The 10,848-nt window shown below is 42.3% G+C and overlaps 2 protein-coding genes across 2 annotated transcripts in view; both read right to left on the bottom strand.

Annotated features, from left to right (window-relative positions):
* Positions 1-303: 303 nt before the first annotated feature.
* edn1 (endothelin 1) lies at positions 304-3,107 on the bottom strand. The gene is made up of 5 exons (XM_079367529.1): positions 2,895-3,107; positions 2,482-2,635; positions 2,113-2,265; positions 1,754-1,858; positions 304-1,264 (listed from the first exon to the last, which is right to left on the bottom strand). The coding sequence occupies exons 1-5, from the start codon at positions 2,953-2,955 to the stop codon at positions 1,126-1,128; spliced, it is 612 nt and encodes a 203-aa protein (XP_079223655.1). The 5' UTR covers positions 2,956-3,107; the 3' UTR covers positions 304-1,125.
* Positions 3,108-5,866: 2,759 nt separating this feature from the next.
* hivep1 (HIVEP zinc finger 1) overlaps positions 5,867-10,848 on the bottom strand; it is a 45,361-nt gene continuing 40,379 nt past the window's right edge. Inside the window, exons 4-8 of the mRNA XM_079368083.1 lie at positions 10,635-10,771; positions 10,341-10,516; positions 9,064-9,165; positions 7,846-8,378; positions 5,867-7,581 (exon numbers count right to left, since the gene is read on the bottom strand). Of these exons, the coding sequence (XP_079224209.1) occupies positions 6,466-7,581; positions 7,846-8,378; positions 9,064-9,165; positions 10,341-10,516; positions 10,635-10,771 (2,064 nt within the window). The 3' untranslated portion in view covers positions 5,867-6,465. The remainder of the gene's footprint in view (positions 7,582-7,845; positions 8,379-9,063; positions 9,166-10,340; positions 10,517-10,634; positions 10,772-10,848) is intronic.

The raw sequence follows: 10,848 nt of genomic DNA, 5'->3' as shown, positions 1-10,848 counted from the left end.
GTCTTTATCCCCATGTCTCCAACTCTCTATCATCTTTCTCTTTCACTTTTGCTTTTTTAATTTTTTTTCTTTACCCCCTTACAAGCCTCTCACACTAAACCCAGACTGTTCATGTTACACCTGGGATGTAAAAAAACCCAAAAAACTCAACCCTCACAGAGAATTTGAAATGCCGTGGCCTCTCCATTACTCTATTCTTGATGAATTATTTCTCATTGATCAAACTTTAAGTCAAATACACTCAGAAGAGAATACAGCACAAGTTGTTGATACATCAAAGATGAAGGAGATGAAAAGTCTTTTTTAAAATAAGTGTATTCATTTATTATAATTTGGCCAAACGTTGGCACCTTGGTGACAAAACATTTCACAGAAATGAACCAAACATGACGGACCAATATGGACATCAAATTACAAAGAGAATAAATAAATAGATCAGACAGTAGCAACAATATAGATTACATATTAAGTGAAATATTAAATTATTGTTTATCAGTGATAACATCCACAAACTCCCAGCAGCGACTGCACTGCAAAGCTACAATGAGCTGCGTCCTGACAGAACAGGAGACCACCTGTTCTGTCAAATCCAGTAAATAAATTCAGTCAGAGGAAAACTGTCACAAGGCGGAACATCCCTTCTACGTAAGCTCCACGCGGTAAAGTAATGGCTTTGTAAGATATAATAACTGGGACTGTCTTCACCCATGCATTGCAGTGATTTGTATTATCTGTAACAGAGGCATATTATTGAATCCTTCCTTTAAAGTCAAGTCTTTGAAATGCTCTTTGGTGGAGTCCGATGGAGAAACAGAGTCTGGCCCTGACACCTTAAGGATCAGTCACTGTCCTTGATTTTGCAGACAAGGGCCAAGTCCTCTGCTCAGCTTATCTCCTTCCACCGAGACTCCTTGTATTGTCTCTGACCTCGTTCTCCTTCTAAGTCGAGGTGTAAAGGCTCTCTGCGGACGCCTCCTGACGCGGCAGCCCTGAAGCCAAACACGCCGTCAGGCATTTCGCGGCGCTCCATTTGCCTTCCACCAATGGCTTTAGAGAAAGGTCCACGGTTACAACAACTCTTTCTCCCTCTCTATTTGACAAGGTGTGGAGGTTTTCCCGTCTCGTTTAGGAGGCCGTGCTCTCGCCCTCCCATGCTCTCGCCCTGTGGCGCTGTCTCACCCTCCACTTCTCCAGCAGCAGGCGGCTTTTCAAGGTGGCCCTGATGGCTAGAGGGGAAACCCGTTTGTTGTTGCTGTTCTTCCTCCTGAAAACAAAGACAGACAGCAATCAGACATCGGACCTTTGAGGAGAAGTTTGTGTTTCCAATTATTAATGTGTCTGATGGCGGTGCAATCTTTAACAGGGTTTTAAGTATAACCATGATTACACATGTGTGCAGAGAGGAGCTCTGTTACCTCGTAAATCTCACTGATAAGTGGTGGAAAGTAATGCAGCTCACTAAAGGTGAATTCCACACAATCTTATCTTACGCTTAAATATACTTATAATGCTGCTCAGACATCATCATTTACAGGGAATTCTTTGCTTGAGGGTAAATCTCGAAATTCTTTCCACTCAAACTCAGGTGTGCTGACTGTTGTTATCTCGCGTGGCTCACAAATCTGAACTCCGGGAAATCATATGATATTTTGCTCTTTACAAAAGACCTGTGTGTTGCATGACGACTTAATTGCCATACATTTATTTTGCAAATAGACCTTTAGGAATTCAGCCTAGCTAAGGGTTGTCTTACCTCTTAATCCTGCCCGTGTCGGCTGCCAGCTTGTGTTTGCACTGCGTCTCAGAGCAAGCATCGCCCTCGGCGGGGTGGATCACTGTTCCTGGCGATGTCCCATACCTGTGAGCGAAGGCGCACAGAAAAAAACACACGATGAGAGTGGATTCACATTTCAATTATTCATGCCCACAGTTTCGACACATGCACAGCCCTTTAAAAAAGACTTAACTTGTTCCCACTCGTAGTGGAAACAACACAAAAAGATAGACTTTGGGCGATTCCCAGTATCACTGACAGCTGATGTGATCCATAGTGTTGTTATTGCTTGTACTCGAGATGTTTTTGAAGCTGATGTGAAAATCCTAATCACTCACCTCACGGGGTGTTTTTCCAGCCCGCAGAAGTTTCTGCATGTTGGGTCGTTTTCGCGCGCGCACTGGCAGCGTGGTGCGCTGTTCGTCGCCATGGAGTTCGGGAGCGCGCGCCTTGACCTCGGAGCGTTGCCCAGTCCATAAGAGACCACGCGCCTAAAATGAAACATGGACAAAATTAAAACTCTTTGAATTAAAGAAACAACTTCAGGATGGCTGATAGTTCTTCCATATTTTAGCGTGTCACTTTAAATGTAGCATTTTGTATTGGTAATGAATTGACTTTTTTTTTTTTAAACAAAATTTCTGTTGGAAAAAAAAGGATTGTGTTTCTACTGTAAAGAGAAAAGTATCAGGCTAGCCGTGACTTACTCAGGTGTGTTGACCCAGATGATGTCCAGGTGGCAGAAGTAGACGCACTCCCTGTCCAGGAAATTGGCGCAGGAGCAGCGCTTGTTCCGCACATGTCGCACCTGGGTGGCGTTGGAGGCAGCAGGCATCTGATCTCCGACAGGCGCTGAGAGCACTGTAATGGAATCATTATAATCAATACACTGCATAAACAGTAAGATATGAACTTCGGGTTAATGGACAAGAATATGCACAAAGCAAACATCGTGCTGCCAGCAAGTTTTGCTTGACTACACTGCAGAGAAAGTTACAGATTTTATTTAAAAAAAAAAAAAAAAGTAAAACTGAGTAAACAAGTAATTTAAGTTCGACTTCTGTTGTGTAGCTTACACAGAATTTGTGTCGATGCAAAAAAGACAAAACAGCGAAATTACCTGTGCATACAATCCAGGAGTACATCACTGACAACACGAAAAATAAAACGTGTATATCCATTTTCCAGATTCTTCTTACTCAGAATAGTGCTACAAAAATGTGCTTAAATTGTAATCCTGCAGAATTAAAAAAAAAAGGAATCATCCAGTGTAAAGTGTCTCGCTGGTTATCCTCTTGAGATTTACGCAGGAGCGTGGAGGAGTCACTCTGGAGTCTCTCTGTCACTGTGGCCCCACATGTGCAGCCCTTTGACTTTATAGCAGAGCGTCCCACTTCTCCTCCTCCTCCTCCTCTTCCTCCTCCTCCTGCTGTGCCGTAGATTACAGTGTTGTCCTTTTGGCTCAGATCCAGACGATGCTGTTTGTTTGTGTCGCTCCCTGATATGGCGCCTTGCAGGCCAAGTTGAGGACTTAGAGATGATTTGGTTTTGAGACCGATGATGGGGGGGAGAAGCCGGGTGATTAATACGACCTGTGCCATACTCCTGCTGGACTCTGTGGATGAGCTGCAGTTGCACCTCTGAGACAGCAGGTGGCAGTCAAGCTACAAGATAAATTCTCCTGTTTAATGGTGAGTATTGCATACAGAATTGAAGCATAGAGCAGAAATGTAGAATAGGCTACAGATATGAAGAATTACAAAATTGACAAAAATATTACTAAAGCATAAGTGAAATCTAAATCTACACCAATCAAATTACTTCTTCTTAGATTTTCTAAGCAGCTATCTGGTTACATAGGTCTATGTTTGAACTCCATGATCTCAACTTTTGACATACATTTTTGCTAACTATTATTCTGCCTGTATGGTCAGAGAGGATTTAGCTCTTATCATGATCTGGATGAGCGATCTGAGTTGAGGAAAAAAAACATTTTCTAAATAAATTCATCCCATTCTCTGCCCCTTTAGAATTGGGTGTAAAAATCTCAAGTGTCATTCAGCAGAGTTCTTGAAAGAGATTTAAAGATTTCAACAAGTTGTTTCTTATGATTTAATCCCCTTTATAACCCTCTGAAGTTTTAAAATCAACAATATTGACTTAATTATCATCAAATTCCATCAGAGATAAAGACGAGATTTTTTTTGAAACAATAAAGTGGCTGGATTAAACATTTCATTGCTATAACCTGGAATTTCATAAACTTATTTTTATCAGTTTTACTTGGTGCATAGCAAATGTATACATAGTGTGATACCATTTCCCCCCCCCATAAATGACATACCATTAAACAGCACAACAAGCTCCATTTTTTTTTGATTTAATGAGTGATGGCTGCAGTTCAAACAGCCTGTCAATCTTATTTTTCCTTTTCCATCATGTGTAATTAACCCCGGAGGCTGAGGGGTTCTTCATTTTCCTAAATCACTTATTCGGTGACACTGTGCTGTGGGTAGTGGTGGAAAATAGACTTTGTTGGGGTGTGTGTGTGTGTGTGTGTGTGTGTGTGTGTGTGTGTGTGTGTGTGTGTGTGTGTGTGTGTGTGTGTGTGTGTGTGTGTGTGTGTGTGTGTGTGTGTGTGTGTGTACTCAACATGGAACAGTCTTGAGTAAACTACCCTGACCTGCTGTGACTCTGAGGCCCCTAATCAGAGCTGGAGTTAGAGTTTCCACTAACCATTGGAACAGCTTGTACTAATGGCATGAGGAGTGCGTTTAGCCTTTTTTCATTGAGAACAAAAACAACTGAAGAGAGTAGCATTACAGAAAACAATTAAATGTAAACAATTTAGTCAATTGAACCAGAAAGCTGTTGAGATGTTATGTAATAATGGATAAAAGAAAAAAAGTCTGACCATGTTTGAGTTGCTGAATCCTGTGAGGTCCAGCCTTTTAGTTTTCTTAGCACTGGCACATCATGGCCTCTAGGGGTCTCTGTTTGCTTGGCTAATGCTTCCCCTCGAGGTTTCATCCACCCCTGTGAGAGGCAGGGAGAGATGCTGGGGTCTGTACTGTAGATGGATGAGTCACCCTCTGAACGAGGTAGGACAGAAGTTTCCCTTATTGGTGCTTTATTTAGACCTGCGTCTTCTCCAGCTTGTTATTATTACGACTCCTGGATTGAAGGTATAATAAGGAACACACAATATTTGATCCATCTTGTGCCCTTTGGTTGTAAACTGATTTTGAATAATGTGTCACTGATGATGAGAGTACTAAGAGGTTGTTTTGTTGCTGTCAGCGTTAAGAAGTGGGATGCTCGATTGGTTTGCTGTATGAAATGTCACATTCTCACATTATTGTTTCAGCAATTCCTCCCTCTGATGATTAACTGGATGATCGATTATTTTGTTTTGGTTTTTTGCCCTCATAGTTCACCGTCATGGTTTCTGCTGTAAATATGCTGAACTATTAAAGCTGGAATGTGTTTTCTAATGACAGTGCATATTGGATGAATGATTTTGTGGTGATTTTTGAATATTTTGAACTGAAGTCAAAGCATCGCTTGAAATAAAAATGACACATTTCAGTTTAAAGTACAAATTAACTTCTTTTAAACAGTAGAAAATAATGTATTTTTATATGCATCAGAATAAAAATGGCAGACCTGTGTAAAGGTTTTACTCTAGGCTTGGGGTGGAGATGACAGGGAAGGGATTTGTTTTTACTGGAATCCCACTGTGACATCACAAGAAGAGCACATTTAAAACAGAGCTTTTTTTCTATGTGTTGTAAGACTTCTGCAGACCACAAACAAAGGACCCATTTTGTGGATTTGCAGACAGATTACCCAGATATGTTCAAAAACAATGTTAAAGGAGATTTTTCATAATACAGCATGTCCCCTTTAATAAATTTATACTACACAGTAAATAAAAAAAAATGCAGCTTATATTAGTTGTATTGAATGACTCACTGTAAGAGAAGACTTGACACCTTTTATGAGTGATTATCCGTCATCTGCAATCAACGTCCAGTCCAAGTCCACCTTAAGACATGAAGCCAAGATGATGCAAAAAATACAGCGACGCCATTTTAATGTTTGTAAACAAATGTTTTACTGATACAGTTAAGAATATTGATACAGCAATGTAAAGCTACCATAACGCACATACCTATGGACTAATGAATCAGAATGGGCACTAGATGGATTATAATAAATATTTGAACACAACATCTGTACACAGAAACATTGCCCCTTTATCCATAGAAATGTACATATACCAGTACAACATTTATATTTCCATATATTTACGAATGACAAATCCAAAATAAAATTGATATTCTCAATTTGTATGCCTCTTTGACTTCAATATTTTTGAAATAAACACAAGCAACTACTGAATTTGTAAGTAATTATGTACAGGTTCCAAAACAAGAAACTCCATAAAGGCACAATTGTCTATACAACATGTACAAAAAAAAATGTCTGGAGCTGACAATAAAAGTAAAAATTAATGATTGGTCATCATTATATATATATATATCATAGGATTGCACATACAATATGAATGTCAGCATCTGTGCTTTGAAAGGTGATTTGCAAAGAAACAAACCCCTGAAAAGTGTTTTCAGTCTTACAAAGTGACAAGAGTTACAAAAAGAGCAAGAAAAACGTTCCACGTGGTGTTTTCAGGTGGCAATGACCAGTCTGTCTTCATCATCACTGGACACCTCATTATAGTCATCATTTACTTTCTGCCAGCTGTTCACTGGCCGAGTTCTTGGATGTGCATGATCACTCGCTGCTTCGAGCGGCGACTTCCGAACGGGGTCTTCTTGGCTCTGAGCAGCTGGTGATGGATGTTTCTGTGAGGATTCCTTCTTTTCTCCTCCCTTGATAGTCCGTGTGAGCTCTCCACTGTTACCTCCAGCGCTGGCACTGCTGCCTGAGATTAGTTCTGGTGAGCTGCTGAACTTTGAATGGGCAGGTGACGAGCCAGGCGTGCAGCTCTGAAAAGAACCGAGACCTTGTTCACTTTGAGATGGCTGTGCTCCTGCAGCGTCGGGGCTTCCCTGCCTCTCCGAGGGCCCGGGTAGAGGACTCAAGGTGGAGAGAGGGCTGAGAGAAGGAATAATGGTGGGCAGAGCAATGTTGAGTATCTGCAAACCTGGGAGCTGCGTTTGGGGTCCAGTGCTGCTTTGGGAAGTGGGATTGGCAGCCAAAACCTGAAGACCAAGGGTGGCGTTTAGGGTGAGCCCTTGCTGGGAGAGCAGCTGGGTGGATGCTAGGCCTGTGTTGGTAAGCCCCATGAGGTTCAGTGTCTCCAGACCTACTTGCTGTAATGTTTGAGCCTGCAGACCCGTGACCTGCCCTAAAGGGAAGCAGGGTAGAACATTACTGAGAGGTTCTTGCATCACAAGGGGCTGGGTTTGCAAGCCCTCTTGTAGCGGTGGAGTGTTGGGAGCTGGTAAGGGACTCGTGTTTCTGTGAATGACGCTCACTGCTGGAATGGTGAGTTGGACGGGACCAGCCTGTATCGGTAAGAAGGTGTAATTGGCTGCCAGGCCGGCAGGCACCAGCTGGATCCCCCCTACTGGGACCATTCTGTAAGAGGGGCGAGAAGGTTGCTGGGAGTGCAAGGGCAGGTGACTGAACAGGTGGGTTTGTGCTCCAGGTGTTTGCGATAGATCCTGTGGAGGAAAGTTCATGAGACCTTGAGAAGCATAGGAGGAGGTCTGAGTACCCCGGTCCACTGGAACACCTGGTTCACTGGTGGCCACAGCAGGAGGGGCAGAGGAGAGATCCTGTTAAATGAAAGAAGAAAAAAAATTCAGTCTAATTTCTTGACTTAATTTAAGAATGATCCTTGCACATTTTAGAGATTTTAAGGTGAAATGGTTTCGGATCCATCCACCGAACCTTATCAGAACTAACAAGATGCATTCACCTTTTTGTGAAGGAGCTTTGTGGATGTGCCTCACATGCAGTATGGGTATGGATAGGAAAGAAGGGAGACAGGCAGGGAGGGGTCAAGTAGTAGTGACACAATGAGAATACATGGGTCTCACCTGGCCTAGCTTGGACACCTTGCCTGGCACTGGGGGACTAGGGGGGACCTCAAGGTCAGGGTAGTCGATGGACATCTGCCTGCACGGCGACACTGGGCTCATCATGTGCACTGACTCTGTGTCTGAGGTGTAGGAGTCTGATGTGGCAGCAACAGGTGGAGGAGAGTAAGGGAAGGGTGTTTGGTTGTAGAAAGACCCGGAGATGGAGATCTGCTTGCTCAGGGACACGGGGCTCATCATGGGGACAGAATCTGAGTCTGATGTGTGGGATTCAGGAGCTGGAGGTTGGGAGAGTGATAGGGCGACTGAGCTTATTGACATCTGGGCTAGGAGGGCGCTAGGCGGGACTTCCGTCTCTTTGCAGGGGATGTGCTGCGGGCTGGCAGAGACCGAAGGGTTGGTAGACAGGCCGGACTCAGCCTGGCTGTCTTCCTCTTCCTCCTCGTTGTCATCGTTCTCCTCATCATCAGGGCCGTCGGAGTCATCACCATCTGAATCTTGACGGTCAGCACTACTCAACTGACTAGGGTCTCCTGTTGATGAGAGAAAACGTAAGCAGGAAGTCTATTCCTGGTAACCCCCACAACATATGAGTCATCCGTGGTGGTATGAAAATAGATTGTCCCTTTAGGAGTACTGAACATTCATTCATTAAATATCCTCTCTCATCACACAGTGAGAGAATCCATCGCCAAGAATGTAATTCAGTGATGTTCTTTGCTGCTGCAGCACAGTTGAACACCCTACATCACCATACACCCCTGAGCTCCATCACAAGCAGAGGTGGAAAAACAAATATGCTCTAAGAGACTGGGACCACAGAATGCTTTCAGGCAGCTTCTCTCTTTCTTTCTTTTCTTTTTTTTTTCTAAAATTAGACGCAGCAATTTCCTCTTTCTAAACGCTGTGCATGCCTCCCACTCAGATTTGAGTGAACAGAGGAAGAAGCTGCATTTAGAATTTCTAATTAGACCGTGGTAAAGCTATTGATCGACATAGCAACAGAGGAACAATCAGTGTTTTACATCTCAGGCCATTAACAGAACTATTTAAAGAATTGCAGTCGTATTTGTTTTAAAAAACAAATAGGTTTAAAAAGATCTGTGTTTGCATTCAAAACAATATACTTTAATTTAAAGAGAAATGGGTACATGTAGTTTGAAGACTTAAGGCTTTGGAAAACGGATTTTTATTTGGCTGCTCAGTGAAGCGGTGTACCTGAGTCCTCTGCATCCTGATCCTCAATGAGACCCGCAGGCACCCCCATCTCCATGCATTTCTTACTGTGGGCCTTGGATTTCATGTGCTTGGTCAGATTCCCTGCAAAAAAAAAAAAAAAAAAGAGAGGCAAAAAGATGTTACGGGTGGGTAGAGCTTAAACAATAGCACAGACGGAGTTTATGTAAGAGAATGCAGTCTTTGGGAAAGCTGTACGTAAAGGGTGAGTAACTTACAAAGACATTTTTAAATGAACGTGGGTTGCTCTGACACAAAGTACTTTTCTGCAGTGTGGTGTGGGTAGGCGAGTTTGATAAAGAACGGTGAATCATACTGTCTTAGTTCAAGAGATTGTAAAAAAAAAAAGAGCTCATATGGAAAGAAGAGATCAAATGCAGTAGATCTAGGCCACTTAAAATGTAATTTGTGGTCAGCTGCAGTGACACACTGCCAATGTATGGTATGTGAATGTATTTTTTTAAGCTGTGGTATTTTTTCAAGTATGTGAGAATATAGTGCATCTTGTCATTTACTACTACAGTATCTCTTTTGTTTTGGGAAAGCACACAGATGACTAAAAATCAAGTCCCTACTTGATAGGAAAATATTGCATTGACAAAAGCTTGTGCAAATGTGTAGACAACAAGGATGCAACGGTATCCACAATTTTACAATATCGAGAGATCTAAAGTGTAGTTTTGTGTCGGCTGCAGTAGAGCAGAGCCGAGGGAAGTAGGAACTACAAAGACCATCGCCCTATGCGCCTCTACATCCTCTGCGCCCTGCTTGTAGCCTCACTGCAGTGAAAATGTTGTACAATGGCATTATTTGTGAGGGAGTGAAGAGATGATTTTGAAATTATCCAGCAGCTTTTAAATCTGATATGTGAAAGCATTTTGGTTTGTGGAAGGTCGGGGATAAACAAAAATCAATATGCAGACACTGTCAGACTGCAGTGACCTACGAGTACGAGTAATATGAGAAGCCACTTGGCAAATTGTGTCCCCAAAATTATTTGAGAGGATGTGAGATAAATAGTACAGACATGTCAAACACTCTCAGTTAGTTTGTTAACGATCCAGCAGGAGCAATGAATTTTGGGGACTTTGTGTAATTTGACCAATCTCATACCCTGTGTTCAATTTTCTTTTTTAAATATACCGGCGAATTGTGATTGTGATAATTTCATAAAGTCAAATTCAGATATTGTTATATCCTTAATAGAAAAAAAGGAGTTGATTTGAGCTCTTAACAGGTCCTATTTACTGAGTGCTAACCTTTTGTCTTGAAGGAGAAGTTACAGTGGACACAGTGGTATGGCCGGACGTCCGAGTGGGTGCGGATATGTTTACGCAGCATGCTGGGCTTCTTGCAGCGGATCCCACATTCCTCACAGATGTATTTACCGCGTCCACGTCCACGAACATAAACATACTCCTCATTAGATTTAAATCTGTAGGATAGGGAAAAAAAACCATGAGAGAGACATAGGGCAATAGTAAAGCGAAACATCTGAAAAATACAATTTGAAAAATTGTGAAAACTAATTAACCGGTACTTTTTAATCTTACCCGCCATCAAATATTTTGACTCGTCTTGGTTCTGTTTTAGATGACACGTCCTTGTCTGACTCGTTGCTTGCCTGAGGTTCAGGTGTCACTTTATTTCTGCTTTCAGTTGAATTCTGCTTCTGGGTTATTGGCAGCTCCTGGAAGAAGTGATGAATGAATTTCAAAGAGTTGATTTCTCTGATGTGACTCAAGAACAATGCTGCAGTATGAGAGT

This window comes from Symphodus melops, assembly GCF_947650265.1.
Source record: "Symphodus melops genome assembly, chromosome: 18".
NCBI lineage: Eukaryota > Metazoa > Chordata > Actinopteri > Labriformes > Labridae > Symphodus > Symphodus melops.
Note: the sequence above shows the minus strand (reverse complement) of the source record. Positions and strands in the feature narration are given on the sequence as shown.